General features: G+C 32.8%; 1 protein-coding gene across 1 annotated transcript; it reads right to left on the bottom strand.

Annotated features, from left to right (window-relative positions):
- Window positions 1-14,381: 14,381 nt before the first annotated feature.
- On the bottom strand, window positions 14,382-18,930 carry LOC145607879 (adenylyl-sulfate kinase 3-like). The gene is made up of 7 exons (XM_081663474.1): window positions 18,682-18,930; window positions 17,486-17,628; window positions 16,167-16,316; window positions 15,386-15,504; window positions 15,217-15,301; window positions 15,021-15,067; window positions 14,382-14,843 (listed from the first exon to the last, which is right to left on the bottom strand). The coding sequence occupies exons 2-7, from the start codon at window positions 17,607-17,609 to the stop codon at window positions 14,742-14,744; spliced, it is 627 nt and encodes a 208-aa protein (XP_081519600.1). The 5' UTR covers window positions 17,610-17,628; window positions 18,682-18,930; the 3' UTR covers window positions 14,382-14,741.
- Between the last annotated feature and the right edge of the window lie 5,285 nt (window positions 18,931-24,215).

Genomic DNA, 24,215 nt, shown 5'->3' with positions numbered 1-24,215 from the left:
ATCGACTTTTCATATTTCGATCAAAACACGTTAGAGATTTAGACCCCGTTCTCTTCACCTTAAAAAAATAATATTAAGTAAAAATAATTTCAGTTTAGTAAAAATAAGTTCAGTTCAGTAAAATTAATTTCAGTTCAGTTAAAATAATTTCAGTTCAGTAAAACTAAGTTCAGTTCAGAAAAATTCAATTTTCTTAAAGAAGAATTATAATAGAAAATCAGTAAAAATAATTTCAGTTCAGTAAACATAATTTAAGTTCAGTAAAAATAATTTCAGTTCAGTAATATTAAGTTCAGTTCAGTAAAAATAAGTTCAGTTCAGTAAAAATAATTTCAGTTCAGCAAAATTAAGGTGAATCAAACAGGGCCTTAGGGAGCGGTTGCTATGAATATTAAAAATGGAGTGGAAAGGAAATAAATAAAAGTGAGAAATTAATCATTTAACTCTTATCTTCTCATTTGTTTGGTTTAATCATGAAAAAAAATCACTTAAATACAGTGGCGGATCTTGGCGACTTTCTTTTGGGGGGCCGAATTAAAATTCAATTTCTAAATAAACTTTCTTTGATTTTACACATGTATTATCTTAACATATTATTTTAACAAGCTAAGAGGTACACGCTACCCGTGTACAATATAAAATTTTTATACGCTACAAATAAAAAGCACATATAGTACGAAATATTATAGATTTTGAGGATTGAAGCTAATGATTTTGAAGAGATTTGTTTTTTCTTAAAAAAATCTTGTCAAATTTGGGATAACATGTAGAAGTATATCTTAGCAGTTTGCAAATACGCATGATGAGATTTTTTTATTTATTTATTTTTTGAAAAGAATCTAATATATATATATATATTATATATTTTTTTTTTCCCGAGATTTTAGAGCGCCACGTAGGATTTTTATTTTTAAAAAAATATTAGAGCGCCACATAGGATTAATATTTTTAAAACGCTACAATAAGATTATGCCACCTGAGATTAGTTAACGTGCAACGTAGGATTATAAATTATAGTTATATCCAATGAATAATTCAAGTGTCACATAAGCATAATTGACCAATGAGATTTTAATAGTTACATTAATTAAATACGAAATATTATCTTTTGAGATAAGGAATTTTATCTAATATTTTAAAACAAATACGGAGAAAATGATATATTACGTACAACTAATAAAATAACAAATGTAATCACATAAATATGAAAAATATTTTTTTAAAAAAAAAAAAATAGATCGACCCGTGCATCACACGGGCTTCATCTAGTGGTTGTTTAATGTGGAAAAGCAGTTATGATAGATCATTTTTTTTTTTTTTTGAAAAGAATAGAGTAGTTTGTTTGTTCAACGTGGAATAGAGCAATTTTTTTTTTTTAAAAAAAAAACCAATGATAGAGTTATTAGAGTAGTTTTTTTTATTAATATAAAATTTAATTTTTAATTTTTAAATTGGGAATAGGAGAGGTAGTTTTGTAAATTGAGAAGGGCAATTGGGAAGAGTGAAATTTATCACCCAAGATGCCTTTTCTCTTTATATATTACTATAAATTTGCTTGGTCAACCTAATTCATGTATTATTTTAACATATTATAATTGCGTACCTTATCAAATTAAAGTGAAATATATACAAAGTAGTGCCTTTGTTTTTTACTATTTGCAACAAAAGAATTACAATAAACAATAAGCTAGTAGATAGAATGCCATTAAATATTAAGAAATGTAAGTATTTTTATTTGCTTGTATGTTGTATTAATTAATAGAATTTGATGTAATCGTCTGAGAGGTCACATTGAGGACACTAAGTAAATTAGTCTAAGTAGAAAATAATTTTTAGATCAAAATCTAAGGGGGGGCCAAGCCCAGCATTGCCCCTTAGAAGATCCACCAGTGCTTAAATATATCTCCCTTTATTTTTGTTTGAGGAGATTAAAGGTAATTGTTACCTTATTAGTCCTTAGGTTTTAGAGTGGTAACAAATGGGTAGAAACTATTACCCTTAGATAATGGTATTTGTACTGTTACCCAAGCCTTCCAACCAAACACTTAGAAACAGTGATAGTTTAATTGAATCCGTTTTCAACCCAAAAAATTTCTTACCAAACATGCTCTTAGAGGCATCTATAAATCAAATTATGTGTTTGCAAATCTAATTACTATTACTAAAATAAAACATATACTGAATCATTAAGAGACACAAGTCAATTTAAAAAATGAAGAAATTTTTTCCCGCCTAAACTATTTTTGACATCAGTAGGGCGGTTAACGCGCGCGAAATAAAGTTCTTTCATTAATTAGGGAAGTATGTAAACAAACATTTTTAGGGGTATAAATGTCCACACATTATTCTTAAGAGTTAAAAAAAACAATTAACATTAATGAGGGCAAATATGCAAATAATTATTTTAGGGGCATAATTATCTCAACACTATTCAAGAATTCATAAACTATGGTCTTATAGTAAATACGTAAATAAACATTTTTAGGGGCATAATAATCTCAACATTATTCATAAGAGACTACTCAAACTTTAAAAAGTTATGGATCTTTGCTTTTTAATCTTATTTTTACCTCGTAAGTTCCAAGACTAAAAAAAACACAATACTTCTTTCAAAATTAATTAATGATATTTTCCTCAAAAAAAAATGAGATTATGATTACACTTAGTTTTTTCTAATTAAAAATATTGACAAACATTTTAAGCAAATTATAAATATTTAGTTCGTGCAATGCATAAGACTACACTAGTGATCACAATTATTATAAAACAATTATTTAAAAAATTTTGGTAAAAATAATTTCCACTTTCACCTGTTCGCTTTAAATAATTTGAATTCGAACTTTAGGGATGACTTGTTTTCTTTGGTCCCAACATAACCTATCACTAACCTGTTATAACAGGTTATTTAGACATGCATGTGTTAAATTTCGAAACAATGTGAAATGGGCCTGGGCAACCCGAACAAGGAGGAGGAGAGTTAGGTCCACAAACAAGACTTTGGAGTTTCCATACTAAAACCAATTGGCAATAGTAGGAGGTACTCCTCTACCTTATAAAGTGAAACCATCTCTCCTCTTTCTCCAATGTGGGACACTTATAAGTGGGCTACAATGGGATTCAACACTCCCCCTCACTTATGAGTGTCCTTAGAATTTCAGAGCTAACTGGATAAGGTCAGATCAATAATCCTCTTAGGGGCTGGACATCCTGTCGAGGTAAATCCTTATCCAGTAGCGATTAAATACCCAGTTTAGAAGAGACCCGCAACCCGGGCTCTGATACCATGTTAAATTTCGAAACAATGTGAAATGGGCCTGGGCAACCCGAACAAGGAGGAGGAGAGTTAGGTCCACAAACAAGACTTTGGAGTTTCCATACTAAAACCAATTGGCAATAGTAGGAGGTACTCCTCTACCTTATAAAGTGAAACCATCTCTCCTCTTTCTCCAATGTGGGACACTTATAAGTGGGCTACAATGGGATTCAACAGCATGTGTTATCAATTGATTAGTTTATGAAATAAAAAGATAATCTAAAACCTCCCTGACGACCTAGCCACCAACGTTTCCCCACGTCCCCACCTTTCCTGTATTGGCGGAGGGAGGAGAGGTCCCGGTAGGGCACGTGCCCTACCATCCTTTTTCCCTTTTTAAAATAAAAAAATACTTCAATATTAAGTTTATCGTTTTTATTTTTTATTATTTATAAATAAACGACTCCATTGTTATTGCACACAATTAATTAATCTACTCTGTAACTTACTAATGGGTGAGGTCTATAGTGTTTTTAATCTTGGGGCCTGTTCACATTTACTGAACTGAACTGATTGGAGCTAAAGTGAACTGAACTGAACTGAACTGATTGGAGTTAAAGTGAACTGGACTGAACTAGACTGAGCTGAAATGAATATTTTATGAGAGAGGGAAACTGAACTGAACTGAACTGAACTGAAATTAAGTAAATGTGAACAGGCCCTTAGGTTATCATACTTCCTCCGTTTCTTTTTAGTTGATATGTTTATTCAGTCATGTTTGTCAATGTACAAATTCAACCACTAATATCTTTAATTACCAATAAACAAAAATTATGAAAAAATAATATTTTGAAAATATGTATCATGATAAATCTAACCAGATCTAATATGATTATATTTTTCATTACGTATAAAGCACAAAACATGGTCAAATGAAAGGTTTGTGAATAGTGATAAAGTCAAAACAAATTAACTAAAAAACGGAGGTATTGTAGTATAAAGTATTTCAGATGCATGCATGTGTGGATGAATGTAAAGATTAAATAGGATTAACGTTATGCCTTTTTTTTTTTTTTGAAAGAATTAATGTTATGCCTTTTGTTTTACACATGATTGTACATTTTGTCTTTTTTAATTAATGATGCGTGCCTACCTTCAATTGGAATGTTACATGTTAATTTTATGCTCAGTTTTCGTTCTTGTTGGTAATAGCTAGGTGGTTCAATTCAATAGCTCTATGGCTGATATATCATTGATAGTTCTTTCTTAATGTAGTCTATGCTGATTGGTTGTTCTTTTTATTATTATTATTATCATTATTATTCAAATGGATTTACTACGTAGATTGGATTGTTTTGTTGTCGATTAGTACGTGATCGATGGTGCCCTACCAATGTTAGAATTCTGGTTCTGCCACTGTTCCCCATCCACAACTACCACTTTTCCCTTGCAACCCACTACCATCATTGTCTCACCACAGCCACCGCAGTCGACCACCCTTTACTCGCATCCACCACCAAACTTTAGGGGTCAATCTCTTTCTTTGGTCCCATTTGACTAGTAATTTGTTGTACAAGTAATTTATGATCAAAGTTTTCAACATTTGACTCGATTATTGATAATAGGGAAAATTTTAAGAACGGATGGAGTACTATTTAAGAATCCTCATATTTAGCTTTTAATTGTTACAACACGTGCTTTCATTTGGTGTATAAAGTTGTTTTAAAGGCTTATAAAATAAATCCCTACCTTTTAAAAATTATGATTAAACACTTACATGAATAGTGTTGAGACAGTTATGCCTCTTAAAAAATTCTTTTACATATTTACCCTTAAATTATATTTGTTACATTTACGGATAGTGTTGAGACAATTACGCCCCTTAATATGTTTATTTACTAAGTTGCCCTCATTAATGTTAATTGTCTCTTTTTTTTTAAACTCTTAAGAATAGTATGTGAACATTTTATGCTTAAATATTTGTTTACATATTTTCCCTTACTAATGCGGGCAACAACTAAAGTTGTGATGTAACGTAAGCTAAAGCCAAATAAAAAAAAGCTCCCTAGAATGGCTACTTAATCATTAATACTATATGTTCAAATCTTATCCTAATACCCTGCTCAATTCTCCTTAAAATAAATATTCAATAAAAAAATAATCTCAATTCAGTAAAATTAATTCAAAGTCAGCAAAAGTAAGGTGAAGTGATGAATAGGCCCTAATTCTACTTTTACAAAGTTGGGTACACTAGGTACTTTTTCTTATTCTCAATAGATATATCAAGAAAGATACATGAATACAATGAGGCTCGTCTTCTCTCAAGACTTGGTGTGACTTGCTTTTAATATTATTTTGGCATATAGAGATTTTAACATTATAGTATTTTTTTTTTAAAGTTTTATAATAAAAAGGGTATATAATTAGAAAAAGAATAAATAAGTGAGGTGATATGTAGCATATGAATGATTTGTGGCGACATGTACGGCATATGAGTAATTTATGGTTTGTGTTTTTAAATACTAAAGTATAGATATAAATATAAATATAGATACTTGTAATCAGAAATAAAGATGCTATATAGCCTTATAATCAATAAAGATGATAAGTATAATTAGGTTAAGTCCAGTGCCATGCACGGTAATTTTTAATACTTATCATTAGTTTAAGACTACTATTTAATTATAAAAAAAATTATACCTAATTGCAAAATATGTTGAAAGTTCGGTAGTTACAAAAAAAAAAAAAAATTATCACACTAAAGAAAACAGAGAGAAAAATATATGCACGACTGATAAAAATAACTATGAATTACATTACAAAGTTATAGATTGAAAACCTATTATTGCATATATATATAAATAAATAAGATATACTTATCAAATAGGAAGTGAATTATTATTGTATAGTTTGTATTAAAAACTTTTCTAAGAAGCTTTGGCCAAAAAGATAAAAAAATAAAAAAAGAAAACTTTTGGAGGGAAAATTTTTAACCAGGAAATGACATGTGTCATTTCTGGTTTTGCCTTTAGTATAAAGTTATAGATATAGTTTGTATTAAAAACTTTTCTAAGAAGATTTGGCCAAAAAGATAAAAAAAATAAAAAAAAAAAAACTTTTGGAAGGAAAATTTTTAACCAGGAAATGACATGTGTCATTTCTGATTTTGCCTTTAGTATAAAGTTATAGATAGATTTGAATTTATGAAATAAATAGTTAATAACCTCCAATATAAGTAGACTAACTCACCATCATCAATTAGGGGGTTACAAGTTGTAATAAACAACTCATACAACATATACAGAATTTAATGAAGGCTTTTAAAGCCATTAATCCAACAATTCTTTTTTGATAGATAAGAAGGGTTCTATCGAGTCGAAATCTCTCATAGGACAACTCGGTCCAAATTTGCAAGCTACTCTATTTGGAAGTTAGGGCATTGTGGAGTGGAAATCCCATCCCAAAATATCTCTAATAGGTTGTGTTTTAATTATCTCACAACCATATTAATCCAACATATAGAGTGTCAAAATAATGGTGATGCATATATTGAAAAGGTATACATTGTACAAAGTATTCCATAGTACACTAGCTAGTAGTATTCTTTTGGACTTATTTTTCAGTTTACTTCAATAATCTATTCAATATTACTGTTATAATTCCTCCTTCTGTACTCATATTTTTTTTGTATCATCTTTAAACATCTCTTTGATCATCATTATTTATAATTATGTATTAACGAAATTATAGAATGATGATACTTATTATAAAACTGCACATTGAGATGGATCCGTCAATATTTCACATAATTATATTTATTAATTATATATATTAATAAAAATATTTGGTTAAACTAACTAAAATTTGACCGTAAATAAGAAAAATGAACACATCATTTTAGGACTAATTAAGGGAGTAATAATAACAATAATAAAACTAAAGGTTACCGCTTCTACAAAATCAGCCTTTTCTTTATCTCCTCGACAATTAGCATTGTGGAAATCGCAATAGGAAGATCACACCTCTGCTTCGCTTCGGGCGGTCAGACGATGAACGCAGAGACATATCGATGCATGTGTGTTGTGCTACCGGTTGGGTGTTCCATTATTGTATGTTCTCTGTCTCAACGCCATGCTCTGGTTATTCAAGGGTTTTTACTAGGGATATTTTTGGTGATCATGCGGTGTTGTGTGCTGGTGTTGTGGGTGTTAAACATGCATCGGCATAATGTTGTCACATCATCAGTCATGACTCGCCCAAGTACAAAGTTAGACAACTCAAACTGAGCCAAATGAAAAGACCCCACTCATCGCTACCTCGTTCCCAAGAGTAAACACATCCGCAGGTGTGAGGGCCCCGTCATTCCCCCAAACAACCCAATGTCAACCTCCTTTCTTGATGAAATCCCATACCAATAAGGGTATCCTGAACAACATTATGGCGATTTTTACTACCCACCATACCAGCACATGACACCACATGATCCCTAAAAATATCCCCAACAAATACCTTAGAGCAAGCAGAGCACGGTGTTGAAATGGAGAACAAAGGAACACCCAAGCGATAGCACAACACAAAGCGATAAGTGCATAAGTCGTAGTGTTCATATTATTACTATTATTTAGTTTAATTCAGTTCAATTCAAAAGAATAATACCGAATTAACGCTATGTATAAATTCTAACTAGCATACACACACACACACACACACACACACACACATATATATATATATATGTATATATATACACACATGATGCAACACACCCTTTAGCACGGTAATCAAGAAATGTAAGGTTTACATGATAGTAAATTTTAAAATAGGATGAGTGGTTGTTAGGAATGTAATTTAATGGGCTGCTTTAAATAAGGGATATAGTATAGTTTTTCCCAAAAGTAACTTTCCTTTTATAGTGTGTTGCAGTATTGTGACATTTCCTTTTTAGGGAAGTGTTGCAAGTAAAAGAAAACAGAGGAAGTATTTTATTTCAATTCAATTCAACTCTAACTCAAAAGAATAGTTTATAATTAAGATTATCATGTATAAATTCAAAACGGAAGAGTAATATAAAAATCAATGATCGAAACTCCCCCTGTTTCCTAAAAGGGGTGTTTGGTATATGTGAGTTTTAGGGGTGGGAATGGTATTTTCTATCCCATTTGGAGGAAAATCTGTCCCAAATTTGTTTGTTATTGGGTATGGGAATAAGGCAAAGAATGGGAATGAGATTATATATATCCCGTTTATTCCCAACAAAAATATTACCAAGAGGGGCAAGATTAAGAGATGGTTAGATGGAAATTAGGAAAAAGTGGGAAATAACATATACTCCGTACTTCGTATGTCATTAATGATGAGTGATGACTAGGTAAAGAAGAAAAATTTAGGAAATTTTGACAATTAGCATCTACTATTCATTTTATTTTAGCAATTATCACCTTCTATTATTATTTTTTTTTAAATTACCACCTACTCTTTTCTAAAACATCAAAAGTTTCTTCCACTTAGGGCCTGTTCATATTTACTAAACTGAGCTGAACTGAACTGATTGGAGCTGAACTGAACTGAACTGATTGGAACTGAATTGAACTGAACTGAACTGAATTGAGCTGAAATGAATATTTTATGTGAGAGGGAAATTAAGAACTGAACTGATTGGAACTGAACTGAACTGATTGGAGCTGAACTGAACTGAACTGAAATTAAGTAAATGTGAACAGGCCCTTAGTTGCCTTTCAACCACCAAATGACGTCATCTGGGCCCCACTTATTACCTTCCCTCCTTTTTTCCCTCTCATTTCTTATTTCTCACTCGATTTTCATCTCCCCTGTCTCTCTTATCTCTCCTTCGCCATTAATGTCAATTAATCCAACCTCACCCACCTCATTTTTTCCAGAAAATTTACTCCTTTGCTTCACATCCTCTTTCTCCCTCATAATTGTAGGTCAAAAAAGTTGCAAAATTTCCCAAATTTATACCTTCTTCCAGGCGCAGTAAGAGAGTACAATTAGGTTGAAAACGTCATCGTTGAAGGGGGGGACCAAGCTAGGAGGACTTTGGTTGTTGGAATTAGTGAAACGGAGTAAAAAAGCAAGGTAATTTCAACTTTCACATCAGCCAACTCCTTCTTGAGCATCCTCAACTCAATCTTTTACATGTTCACATCAGCCATTAGTGAATTAGTCACATCCTCCATTCAGTCATTTCAATGTCCACCCATTTGAAATAGTCATAACCCCTGCTATCAATCAGTGTCCTGCTCGTAAAAGCAAGCTTGAAATCATCTCCCTAGATTCTGCTTAGTCCATGAAGTCAAATTGGAAGCTAGATATCCACACTTGCAGATGTGAAAATGTGTCTGGAAAAATCAAACCTTTACTTAGCTATAACTACTTGTAAGTTACTAAACAAGGTGATAATGCACAATTTGTTGTTAATTACTTCACGAATTGAACTTCTCGACCCCTAATTTGATTTGCAAAACCCTAATTTCAACTACAGTAATTTAATCCCCAAAATTAAAATCATAAACCCTAACATGAATTGAAACCCCCTTAATTAAGATGAACAACATATCTTTCTTCGTGAAATCGTTGTCATATTGCAACAACACCAATTATTGTTCCTTAATTTTGCTTTGGAGGAGTAAGTTGCAGTGTTTTTGATTTCTTTGAGCGAAAAAATGTGAAAGGGAAGATGAAAATCGAGTGAGAAATAAGAAATGGGAGGGAAAAAGGGAGGTAAGTAATAAGTGCGGCCCAGATGACGTCATTTGGTGGTTGGGAGACAACTAGGTGGGAACTTTTGATATTTTAGAAAAGAGTAGGTGGTAATTAAAAAAAAAATAGAAGATGGTAATTGCTAAAATGAAACGAATAGTACGTGATAATTGTCAAATTTTCCAAAAATTTAAATAAGAATACTTGTAAAATTGAAATTGCTATACATAACCCCATGAGATATTTTATACGAAGTCCATAATACTGTACTCTTTATCCCAATCTCTCTATTTACCAAATTCTCATTCTCACATGTCAAATACCACATAAATTTAATAATTCATTCACGTTGATGATGCTAAACTTTTATGGAGTTAGCTAATGATTTATGAGAGAAAGTGGGTCAACATTGTTCATTGAAAACAACCAAGCACAAACATCCATATAGTGAAAGTGGTTAAGTGAGTCACCCATTTTTGCTTGAAAGGTCTTAAATTATACAGTAGTATTAGTAAGAGAACCGTTCACTTGAAGAACACTATTTTATACGTAACCTGCATTCCTGCAAACACAAAGTTAAATAAAGCCTAACTCATATGACACCTCCTAACAATTAGGCTCTATTTGTTATCAATTGAAAAACATTTTATGTAAATTTTTGTTTTTTATTTATTTATTTTATTTTTTCAATTTCTGTGAATTGATTTATAGTGGCCGAAAAGTTTTATTTTTATAAGTAAAAGAAATTAAGGAAAACCAAATGTCAGATGTCACAATGCTACATGCTTCTCCTAATTCTTATCTTCCTTTTTTCTCCTCTTCATAATAAGATATCCATTAAGGTGCATGAGGTGTCAGCCGACATCTCCTTAGAAATAAAACAAAAATAATTTCTTCTTTCTTTTGAAAAAATAAATATTTGAATAAACTAGTTTACAATTTTTGACTCCTCATAGACAAGATGTCGAAACCTCGTCTCTAAAATCCCAACTCTGTTACCGTTTCTCCCTTATATTTGCATTTTTCGATCCTTTTCCTCTTTTTTCTTATCGAAACAAACAGAAGAAAACTATTTTTACACTTATACGAAGTATATTCTATGCAAAACAAATGAAGCCTTAGGTCACTCTTGTGGCCTTGTGGGTCATTAGCCTTTGGAAGGTAAACATATATAGTATTAATAAATATCTTGGAGTTATCCTCTTCCCAAAATAACCTATAAATTATTCATGATTTATGCCATATCTACTTGTTTGCTCAATAATAATATAAACCATGCAGTCTTTGCCCTTTGGGGTGCAACATGGTTAAGCATCATTGATCCACTAAAGATAGCATATTTCTATACTCAATTTAAGCACAATAGGCTTAACTTTAAGTCACTCCCAATAGAAATGGTATATTTTGGCCAATTTGGACGTTTGTTTAATCAACCAATGTTTCATAGTTGCTTACTTGCCTCAATTATTTTACTTTAATTTCACATATATAGTCATCTCTTTATTTCTAAATAATCCGTCACGCAACTATATCTTGTGCCATTTTGAAATTATAAGTCATGTTCTATAGTAAGTTAAAGCTTAAAGAGCGAGTAAGTTAAAAGTTTAAAGTTTCCGATGTTGTCCTACATGATACCATTAATTATGAATAATTGAACTCTAAGAATGTCTAGTCTTTAATCATGATTAAGGTGTAAAATTTTGAACGATTGCATCAGTAAGAACGATTGCATCAGTTAGAACGATTCCATCTAATTTTATAGTTTTTTGGTGTATAGAGGTTCTATTATTACGGAGACTAGTCATGATCTTCTACTGCAGCTGTAAGACTGGCCAGGTTGACAGTTAAATGCCCTGTTCCCTTTGTTGTTGATGCTGTCCTTGAGGCTGCTGTACCCCCTTAGGCCGTCATTTCATCCTCGATTCCTGCTGCTGTATGCTGTTAATACGCAGCCAGCAGAGCTGCAGAAACATGATCAATAATAAATCACTAAAGGGTCTTCCACTCATATCTTAAACGAAGTACTAAAGCTTGTAAGCAGCTAAGTGACATCCGCTTCAATGAGCACTCTGATAAAGGGTAATCAAGTTTGGTTAGTGATGCATTCATCAGCAAAAAAGTAGCTGCAATTTTGACTCAGTGATTCTTTGCCTCAGCAGCTTATTGGAACCATTCGAAATCTACTTACTCATCAAGGAATTTTGATGTATTCTGTATGTTATATGGCGCACATACTACAGAACATCCAATCATCCCTGCCTGTCACTCTTAAGGGCAAATTCGAGCAACGAAGTATGATCACATCCCACATTGCAATTATGCCTAGCAGCCGCGCTAGGGAAGCTAGAATCATTGTCTTATTTATCTCTTCCCATCGTTATACATATACCTTAATAGATACGTCTAAGAAATCAAAAGAAGCATAAAAGAAACTAATTTATGTGATAACACATATCTTGTTCATATATGGGCCTACCAACCACAATAGGCACAATTCATACATTCTTCCTTTGTAGCTTATTGCTTGGTTTTGATTCTTAATTGTATCTTTTGTAAAATGTCATCAATAATTTGTTTTTCTTAATGTTAATCATTAAGGAATTTTATGACATGATATCTTACTTTTTCATTAACATACTAATATGTAAGCATGACATTGTCATATTTAAACTAAACTAAGTAGATATACAAGTATTTGTATAAGTAATCCAAAGCACTACAAACTGTGTAAACATATATCATCAATATCATGCATGATCTCTTCTTCCTTTTTAGTTGTCATACTAGGCTCCATTTCTTTGGAAGGAAGAAATTTTCCCATAAACTTATTCAAAATGGAAAACATTTTCAAGAGAAATTTCCGAAGAAGAGATATAAGGGAGTGAGAGATGGATGCATGGGAGAAGAGAAAAGCGATGCAAGGCGTAGGGAAGACAAATGTAGAATTCATTCTTTTTAGGAAAATTTGACTTTTGCTACCTCACAAACACATCGATTTCACTTTTGCTACCTCGGAAAAATTTTATTTTATTTTGCTACCTGACAGTTACTCTTTTTTTAAGTTTTGCTACCACTTAACGGAATCCGTTACGGAATCCGTTAAGTGAATCCATAATGACACGTGTCGCGTTATTATTGGCCCAAAAAAAATAAAAAAATAAAATAAAAATAAAATAAAAATAAAATTTAAAAAAAAAAAGTTAAAAAAAATTTAAAAAAAAAAATAAAAAAAACCTAAACTACCCAGCCACCACCCCCGCACCACCCCCGCGCCACCACCCCCTTCCCCCCACCTCACCGCACCCCTCCCCGAAACCACCAGCCGCGTCGCACCACCACCCCCTACCCACCGGAACCCTTCCCCTCCCTTTCCCGCAGCCGCCTCGCCCCAAAAACCACCAAACCCAAAAACCCTAGATCCCGAAATGGCCCGAATTTGGCCACGAATTTGGCCACAAATGGTCAAAATTGGCCGATTTTGGGGCTCAGTGGCCTTGATCGGCCGATTTCGGCCTTTTTAAGGCCAAATTCGTGGTCGTTTTTGGGTAGGGGGTGGTGGTGCGTTTTTGGCTTTGGTGGTTTTTGGGGGCGAGGCGGTTGCGGGAAAGGGAGGGGAAGGCTTCCGGTGGGTAGGGGGTGGTGGTGCGACGCGGCTGGTGGCTTCGGGGAGGAGTGCGGTGAGGTGGGGGAAGGGGGTGGTGCGGGGGTGGTGGCTGGGTAGTTTAGGTTTTTTTTATTTTTTTTTTAAATTTTATTTTTATTTTTATTTTTATTTTTTTTTAATTTTTTTTATTTTTTTTATTTTTTGGGCCAATAATAACACGACACGTGTCGTTATGGACCCACTTAACGGATTCCTTAACGGATTCCGTTCAGTGGTAGCAAAATTTAAAAAAAAGGGCAAGTGTTAGGTAGCAAAATAAAATAAAATTTTTCCGAGGCAGCAAAAGTGAAATCGAGGTGCTTGTGAGGTAGCAAAAGTCAAAATTTCCTTCTTTTTACTCCATAACCTGATTACAATGGACAAGTTATATTTATATGCAGTATCCAGCATATATATCTTTTAATCTTTGATTAACAAGTGAAAACACGGCAACCAAGTTTGTATTACCAGATTGCGGAATTAATTCAAAAGAAAATGCAGTATGTGCCTATTCTTTGTTATACCATAGTTGAGCATGAAGACTGCATGAACATTGATCCCCTGAGGCCTAAGATGATATTATATGCTTGCAGAAGTAACAGGTACATAATAATAGGTGGAAAAAAATGTTAAAAGTCACAAATTCGAGCACAAAAGCCAAGTATGATACTTTGGTTTCCTTTTGTTCTACTCATTTTTTATTTGGTCATTAATAAGTTTAATTCTGTATTTCTGTAAAAAAATGAAAAGTTCATATTCTGAAACTCTTGAAATACAACAGAATATGGGATGGATTCTAAGATTTAAATGAAACCAGAAACTCATATAAATTTCACTACAGCATGAACAAGGAGCCAAGAATTCCTAGCAGCAAAGATTCAAAACATACATTTTGCCTTTTAAACAGGAAGAATGAGAGTCATCTGCAGATTCTATACAAACAAAGATACAATCCTCGTATCTTTGACCATAAACAAACCAATGGAAGCACTTCGGTTGAGTTCAACATCACAATTACACTTGAATTTTCCTTGTGAACAAGAAGACCTCATTGCAGAAGGTGATAGTCCAGGTTCAGAGAGCATGTGGATGAACGTAAGCGAAAAAGTTCCAGAGTAAAGCTGATCAATCATAATGCAAGAAGCCCTTCTCCCCTAAATAAGATGCTACTTGCCCAGCCATCTCAACTGGTGAAGGGCAGATGCCATCCGCCAATGTCAACTCTATCTGTCAACAATAAAGGCCACGTGACTAGAAATACGTAGTATAAAAGCATTCATTGAAGCAGAGATTTCAGGTTATCCTAAGGAGAATAAAACTCAGCAGTAAGAACTTAAGGTAAGCTTGAATGGCAACATATTGAGCTTAATTCAATGGAAATTAATTGGTGCAATTAGGACATACCTCACAATTCAATGGTGGCTCATAAGGATCATCAATTCCAGTAAAACCTGTAATTCACACACTAATCGGTAAAAAAAATGGAGGCCTCGAAACTCCAAATGTTGTATGGAAGAAACTTGAGCAATCATACAGCACAAAAGTATTTCTATTTCAAGTGTTATTCACAAAATTAACGAGAGAAATTATAGAAACAAACCTTTGATCTTCCCAGCACGCGCAAGTTTATACAGGCCTTTGACATCTCTTTCTTCACAAACTTCCAAGGGCATGTTCATGAAAACCTAAAGATAATTTAACATGTTAGCAGCTCATAATGACACAAATACAACCAAGTTATGTAAAGTAGACAGTCATGGAATATTTGCCTCAATGAAACTTCCAACTGGCAACATTGCCCGACAAGCATCACGGTCTTTTCTGTAGGGAGATATAAGACTCGCTATACAAATCAAGCCAGCATCTGCAAAAAGCTTCCCCACCTCCCCTGCAAGATTAACTCAGAATCAGTAGTAATTGTGGTCATAAAAACCATGCTACTTACCGATTACGTAGAATAGGTTGACATGGATCAAAGTCTAAGTCCAAAATATGTGGCATCACTAATGACTCATTTTTCCAATGCTATACACTATTCCTTTCTTTTCAGAAAATAGTTCATTTTATTTTCTTCAGATAAAACTTTCACCATAGGTAATGTTTCTTTTCAATTTGACACTGTACCTCTTTAAAACTATATACCTTTTGGAGGGAAGAACGTCGAAGTGTGCACATAGCATGCAACTATGAGTTCTAAAAGTTTGTCATAAACAGAAAACTTTGTTGGAGATGATTTGAAGGAAATATGAAGGGGAAAAACATCAAGAGGCAAAAGCAATGACTCTATTGATATTCTATTTAATTTTCAAGGAATTAGAGTCCTCCTGCCATTATTCTCTGTTCATTTCTCTACTCTTCCCTTGTTCCCAGTTTCCCACAACCTTTAGTCCTTTACTACCAGCAACATAATCTCAAAAATCAGTAAAATTGTTCAGCCATAGATAAAAGTATCAGATGACTTAACTGCTTATTATGGATTTTGAAAAATGAACCAACTCCAAAGTGAAACACAAATAATTTGACAAGACGTCTAACAGATAAAAGACTTACCAACCCTACGTATGTTTTCAGTACGGTCCTCAGCAGAAAAGCCGAGATTCTTGTTCAAACCATGCCTAAGATTGTCTCCATCAAGAACATAAGATAGCTTCCCCCTGGAATGCAATTCTCTGCCCAATGAGCAAGCTAGCGTGCTTTTTCCTGCCCTCATTTAAGAAAAGCCGATAAATTAATAGAATACCAGCTTTTATAAGCTTTAACTGGATGCAATTAATATCATTTGCTACAAAACTTCACTCTTTAAAGATGCATGGACTAAGTAGAAACTCCAAACAGGGATGGTAGCTATTGTCTCTTCCACAAGTTGAGTCATTATATTAGAATTTTAGATGATAGTAACAGCATTTTTAAAATTATAATCAGGGAAGCTAGACAATTCTATAATCTGTTCACTTTATTAAACTTGTTCCTTTTTCTTGTTTCCAGTTAGATCATACCAGACTAGACCAAAACGAGCTAAACGGTATCATAAATATCCAGCTTGTATTTTGAAAACTCATTGTCATTAAGACCATTAACCACTTTAGTTGCATACTTATAAGAAATTATAAACATTGTTATGTAAAACATACACATTGCAATTCATTTAGAAAGATCCCACATGTATGTTCTTTTAAGATAAAAGCAAAATATAAGGATAAAGTTTAAGTAAGAGTAAGACCAGATTACTAGTCCACATCAGAAAGATTCATATCAAACTAGACCGGATCTTACAAGATTTTAACTATCACACCTTTCTAGGTAAAGAGAGCATGGGCAGGCTAATATGTTTGCCTTGTTTCAAAAACTTTTACCTATTCTTGTCCAGATCAGATCAAATCACACCATACAAACCAAACAAGGAAACAACATATCACAGAAAATCTTCTTACTTCAGATAAGTCATTACCAATTTACCATTATAGCTCCATCTGGTGTGATTACCAATTAAAGTGTTTTGGTGTGAATTTTAAGCTCAATCTGGACCAGAAACATTCAAAGTTGCCAGACCATAAAGTCCATAGTTGGCCTTAAAATTCACACCAAATCACCTCATTTTAAGTAAAGAGAAATTAAATTAAATGGAAAGTTATAAAAAAGATATAGAATAAACTAGTAAACCAATGATTGGTCGTACTAGAATCAAGCACCGATAAATCTATCAAGGCTTACCTAATACTATTGATAGAACAATTCCTTAGGCAATCAAAAGTTAAGAATGCAATGTTGAATGTGCAAAATGAAGGCACTAAGGCAATTCATGACACCAAATATGTGCCACAAATGACAAAATTAACCAGATTAAAAGGACGCAAGCACAAGAAATATACCTGATCCACTGAGACCAGTTATCCAGACAACACATCCCTTCTGATTAAGTAACTTTTGCCTATCAATATTTCCAACTGCACATTCATGCCAGAAAATATTTGTAGAGTTGCCCACGGTAGACATGAGAAAAATCAGTTATTCCCTGTCAATATCCAACAGTTTAACATGGTTAGACATATACAATATACCTGTCACATCATTACTAACAATAGGAAATTCATAATCAAAGCTCCCAAAACAAGAAGAAGAGATAAAATGTGATTAAAATGTTGACAAAAAATCATGAAGTTTTTTATTGCAGAAGTTGAAGAAGAATCACAATCACAGAAAAGCTAATAATCATTGTAGTAACATCATGTAAGACTCCCAAAACTCACATTATTCACTTTATTCACTCATTAGTTAAGACCAATGTATTACACAGACTGCAAAAATATACTTCATACAAGAAAAGTCCTACAGCCCTAACATATTCACTTTCGGATACAAGAGGAAGGAAACCTTAGGAACAATTAGAGTTTAAAACATTGCACAAACATTCAAATTTGTTGTAGAATTCACAAATACTACAATTAACTTAAATCAAGTTCTTGAACTAAATGCCAAAACCAAAGCCCCTCTTTGAGTCTGCAACAAATCATTAGATATAAAACAATGCACAAATTCCTCCCACCCCCTCTCTGTGACAGTGGCTGACCGATTCCGGTGCCGGTTAGAGACAACTTGGGTCGTGATACCCAGATAAACTAAACGGGGTGTGGAGCTGAGTATATAGCAATGCAGGCCACAAGAATACCATAATTGGTTTTCATCACAAATAATCCATGATTACAATTAATCCCTCTAATCAATACCCATAAAGATTAATTTTAACAATCAATGAGAAACAAATACATCAACTGTTTCAATTACAATCTAATTCTTTAAAAATAACAAAAATCAAATCAATACCCATAAATGAAACATAAAGAAAGCAATTAAATCAATCAAGAATCATGCAAATTAAGCCAATTAATCCAATTAATCCAAAGAACACACATTTCAAAGACAAAAAATACACTAGCAACAACTAAAATATAAACAGACAAATCAAACCATCATCATAAATTCAAATAAAAGATGCATAAATTTCCAATTACAGAAAGTATTAACAAGTGTATTATAACAATAAAAAGAAATAGTAAAAAAAATTTACCAAATTAAAACTCTGGTAATGTGAAAGAGAGGATCTTGAATGAGAGAGAAGGTGAAGATGAAAAGGGGTATTTTTAGAAATAGATGAAAAACTTCATTCATTCATGTAATAAACGAAATTCGAGGAAGAAGTAATAAATAGAGAGAGAAATGTACGTGGAGTGTGTTTGAATTGAATGCGCCAGACTCTGCGCTCCTTTCTAAATTGAAGGGGAAAAAAAAAATTGTGAACAAAGTTGCTAATTTCCCATTTTGAACTTTCAATGTTCACTTTTTTTTTTTTTTTTTAAGCAAAAATTTTCTAAATGTTTGGAGACTTTGAACATAGATTTTTTCTTCACCATTATGGGTTGTCCAAAGCCATGGTGAATTGTTTTTGGTAAGAAAATATTGTACATTATATTTGGTAGAAAATATGGTGTGAAAATTTGAGTAAAAGAAAATTTCATCAAAGAAAATCTAAATAATTTATTCCCTTCGTGTTTTTTTAAGTGTTACACTTCCCACTTCTGGTCGTGTTTTTTTTAAGTGTTACACTTCCTTTTTCGACAAAAACTACATTAAAATATTATATCTCTCTCTTCTTATAGTCCCCACCCAAACCCACTACTACTTTTTTATCATATATTTTCTCTCACATTCATTACTTTTCAATAAACTATTGACCCCATTATCTTTCTTTTACCATTTTTTAATACTCCAACTACCCCACTTACCTCTTACTCCCTCTGTCCCCTTTTGATAGTTCTTATGGACATTTTTCACGGAAATTAATAAACACTAATAAAAATAGTAAAAGTACATTGAAAAGGTAAATTGACATTGGGTATGTAAAAAAGTTGAGAGAAAAGTAATGAAAGTAAATGGGAAAACAAAATTTACATGGAAATTTTAAATTTGCACAAATATTGTTGCAAATTGGAGGGAATTTTGATAAAAAAAATTAATATTAATGGTTGTTGGAAAAAGCAAATAGGGTGAACATTTTGGGACTAAAATTTGCCCATAAGGAACTATCGGGGACGAGGGAGTATTTTATTTAAGTCAATTAAATTGCCTAAAACTATGTGCCTGTCAAACTGTAACACTTAAAGAAACACGGAGGTGGTAATAATCTCTAAAGTCGTTTTCCAAGGTATTTTTTGGCAAAATTAGCAGTAGCAGATAGCTAGCACAGCACTTGAATAGCGGGTAGCTATAAGAGTAGCGAGTAGCTGTCAATTACTAATGTGTAGAGGTTAGCTATCAATATAACGGTTAATAGTATGAGTGTCTGGCAAAAATAGCATTTGAAATGTTAAAATACAGTAAAAAAAAAATACATTAATCAGTAAATAAAATTTGTCAAAAGCTACCTGGTATCTTTCAAATGCTAATATTTTAACGTTTGACAAAAGCTACTTAAGCGCTACCTCTACCATCAACCGCTACATGAATCGCTACATTACCAAACACATTTATTTCCAACTAGTGTTTTGACTTGATCTCACCGCTAACTGCTACCTAAAACGCTACAGCCAACAATTACCTTCACAACTATATTTTGCCCATTTACATGCAGAGTAGTACCTTTAAGATTTTTTTTTTTTACCTATAAAATAGCTTAATGTTGTATAATAAATTGTTGGTTTCAAAACATTGTAAATATTTATAATATCAACTTTATGATTAATTTACAAATAAACTATTAAAGATTTTAGTTGTCACACATTATATGTATGTATTTTTTTCCTTGTTTGGTATGGATTGGAAATAAATTGGATAAGTAGTAAAAATAGGATAAATAGTAAAGTTATTATTATTATTATTATTATTATTATTATTATTATTATTATTTTATCTAGGAAAGTTGTGATTTTACTTCATACCTTTGCTTATTCTCTAATCTTCTTCTCATTCTTTCCTTTTCATTAGGTATGTGCTGATTGTCTTTTCCTACATAATTCTTACACATACTCTTATACCAACTCTATCTAACAGCATAATTAAGGGGTGTGCTTATCCTTATAACCCCTTTAATTAATTTCCTCTTTAATAAACATTGGATTTCTTCTATCCTTGCTCCCTTATCCTTATCCCTTTGACATTTCTCTAAAGCCAACCCAAAAAAAACCACCCCTTGGAAGTAGTATGTTTACTTACTAGTTGTGGACTATGCGCACGTGTTGCCCTGGTTTACCCCTATATTGTTACCTCCAAAACTCATATGACTTAAGTGGTAATGCTTTGAACTTCATTTGTCACATGTTAAGAATTCATGGAATGGGAGGGGCAAAGAGTTTGATAATTTTGGGATCTATATATGATTCAAGGTTACTAACTTATTATGAATGACTACCTAATATCCACATTAAATTAGTGAAGAATACAATATTCTATTCTCAAGAGAGTGCTTTGTTGACAGAAGTTTAGGGAAAAAAGAAAGGTTTAATTTGGCTTGCCCAAATCTCGCTCTAGTGAGACTGTTTGATTGATAGATTATTCAAAGTGAGGCTTTGAATCCAAAAACTAATTTTCAAAACACGTAATTTATGAGCTTTTATGGAAGAGATGTTTTGTGATGTACTGGTGAACTAACGATTATACTAAATTACTAATTAAGGTGGGTCAAATTTGTGATATTAGCTAATTATGTAATTGTGATACCTTTGGTGATGCTAAGCTTATCAAAATCGAGCTCATTATATAGTTTTGAAATCTTGAAGCTGGCTTAGCGCTGTCGGGGATGATCTGGTCGATTTCGAGGTCAGAGAAAAGGAAGGGGCGGTTTTGGGGTAGGGGAAAGAGTGGGGTAAATTTTGGTGGTGGGGCTTGGGATGGGGTGGGTTTGAGGGTGGGGCAGGGGGCGCCGACAGTTGGATGGAGTGGAGTGGGGCAGGCTAGGTTAGTGTTTAGGTTTATTTTTAAAAAAAATTTCTTTTTTTGGACCAATAGATTGGTGACATGTGGAGATGGTCGACCCTACTAACGGATTTATGGATGGAATCCATTAAGTGGTGATGGAATCCAATTTTTAGTTTTCGTTTTGGTGGTAGAATAAAACTTTTAGAAATTCGGATGACAAAACCAATTTCATATTTTTAAAGGGCTTTGGACCGGACTAGACCAAAGACCGGAAAATAATTTCTTGACTCGGAATACGGTCTGGTATGATTCGGTCCAGACTGATTTTTTGAGCACCCCTAGGTACATATGGGAGTTAAAGTAGATCAAAAACCTTCTTATTAGACCTGAAATTGGATCCCTAGCCCCAAATGAGAGAAAGTTGGATGCTTGCATTATCTTGAACATATAATTCTTTATTTATGTACTTTGAGAGAAATTTTAGTTCATTGAAAATTTAATTTATGTAAAATTGGTGCTAACTTGCTCTACCACTAGTTATCAATTTATGATTTAGGATATTTAATCCAAGTTCAAAAGTCTATCCTTCACATTAATGTAGCAACCAGATGACCGCATCTCACTTGTAAGTTCAACTCATTTTTATGAGTTTTGTGATTTGTAATAAGACTTTACCTTAGAACTTAAACTTCAGTTCAACCCAATTTAAACCAAAACGTCTAATTTTCAAAGTTGATAATAGAGGTGTCAAAAACCTATCCAATTGACCCAATTCGAAAAAACATTAAATTCAGACATTGACTTGTTTGGATACAATAATGCATGAATCAAACTTAAAAATAAACCGAAGCTGGCCGGACTTCACCAAATCCAACCTAAACAACTAAGAGCATGCCCAGTCGTTGCCCAATTGGGTTAGTTATTGAGATAGAGAAACTGAAAAAATAATAAAAAAAAATGAAGAAAGAGAAACACTTGGGGGATTTTACAATGACCGGGTTATTTGCCTTTGGTTATGCAATAAAATATTGCAAGTGGATGGGTTTTTATGACAACCTATGATGACATGGCACAAGAGGATTGTGAATGGCTGAGATTTGCTCTGATTTTATTACCGTTGTAATTTTGCAACAGCCATAATTTTTAAAATACGGGTGTGTTCTATTCACCTGATTTTCACTGATCTGAACTTGTCTTAACTTATCTGAACTTACCTGAACTTATCTGAACTTATCTGAACTTATTAGACCTTATTAAAACTTATTTTAGTTGTAATTTGTACTTGGATAACCCTTATCAGATCTTATCAAACCTGATCTGAACTTATCTGATCTGAACTTAACTGAACTTATCTGAACTTATTACACCTGAAATAAGTGAAAATAAGGTGAACAGAACATACCCTACAATTATTACAAAAAAAAAAAACACCAACAGCTCTATTTTATTTTTTTTTTCTCTATAAAAAGAGCCTAATATTGAGGTATTTTGAAATAATTTTTTTTAGTGAATATTATTCTCTTTATCATCAATGTGTAGAGATGAATATTCCAAAATCTATTTAAAAAAAAAAACCCACAAAACCTCAAAACTCAGCACAACCCCAAAATAATTCAAATCTTCAACCTTACCATTCTAACATTCCAACTGATCTCAACTTAGCTTTGGATACAAATTTTCAACAATTTTCCAATTATGGTTCACAAAATCTCAATTTCTTAAATCCAAGTACTTTCACTTCTTTTCCTTTTCAACCACCACAAAATCCTAATTATTCATATTCTCATAATGTTATCCCATCTTTTGAGAATATTCAAATCTCTCAAGGTGATCCAACATTTCCTATGTCACAATTTCCTATTGTGTATTTCTTAATTAACGACTAATTAATTACTAATTAAATAATATAACGCATTAATTTTAAACATAATTCATTTTTTTTTTAAATTAAACATAATTCATTTTATTTAATTAATGTATGCTAATAATAATTATTAGTTTTTATTGATTATTACCAAGTGCATTAGTTACGTATGATAGGATTTAGGAGAGATATTGTGTGGTGGAGTTGGGTAAAAGTAGGAGAGAGAAAATGTATAACCAAACAGTTATGGTTAATTATTGAGAGACATTGATTATTAAATAAGAGTGATTATAGATGAGGTGACAGATATAGAAATTAATAAAATAAGCAATAACCACATGGTCATGGGCAACGGGCTTGCCCCAGTTTCTCAACATAAGAAACATTAATGTTTCTCAAACATGGCAAATTAGTAAATAAGACAAACTTTGTTAATATTTTATTATTATTTTACTACTTTTTCCCCTCATCTCCTTCTTCCTCCTTCCTCAAATCTCCATCAACAACCCAACTCCATCATCCTTCGATCCCAACTCGTGACCCACCTCCATCTTCATCCTTCTTCTTCGTCCTCTTCCAACCTTCATAGTACTCCATTAAAGCTGTCAAATTTTCCTCTCTTGAACCACCATTTTCACCACTGTATTAACGGCGTCTCCGCCGCCAAATTAAAAGAAAACCCTAAAATATAATGGAGAAATTAGGGTCAGTGTTAACCCTAAAGGGTAGATGCATCATCCTAGCTCCTCCATTAAAGCCCCTGTTCAGTTTCTTCATTGAATTTCTTATTTATCCATGGAAGCTGTTCTTCGCTTCTCCATTGAAGC

Source organism: Chenopodium album, chromosome 23 (genome assembly GCF_948465745.1).
Source record: "Chenopodium album chromosome 23, dcCheAlbu1.1, whole genome shotgun sequence".
Lineage (NCBI taxonomy): Eukaryota > Viridiplantae > Streptophyta > Magnoliopsida > Caryophyllales > Amaranthaceae > Chenopodium > Chenopodium album.
This window is presented reverse-complemented; position numbering and strand designations above follow the sequence as displayed.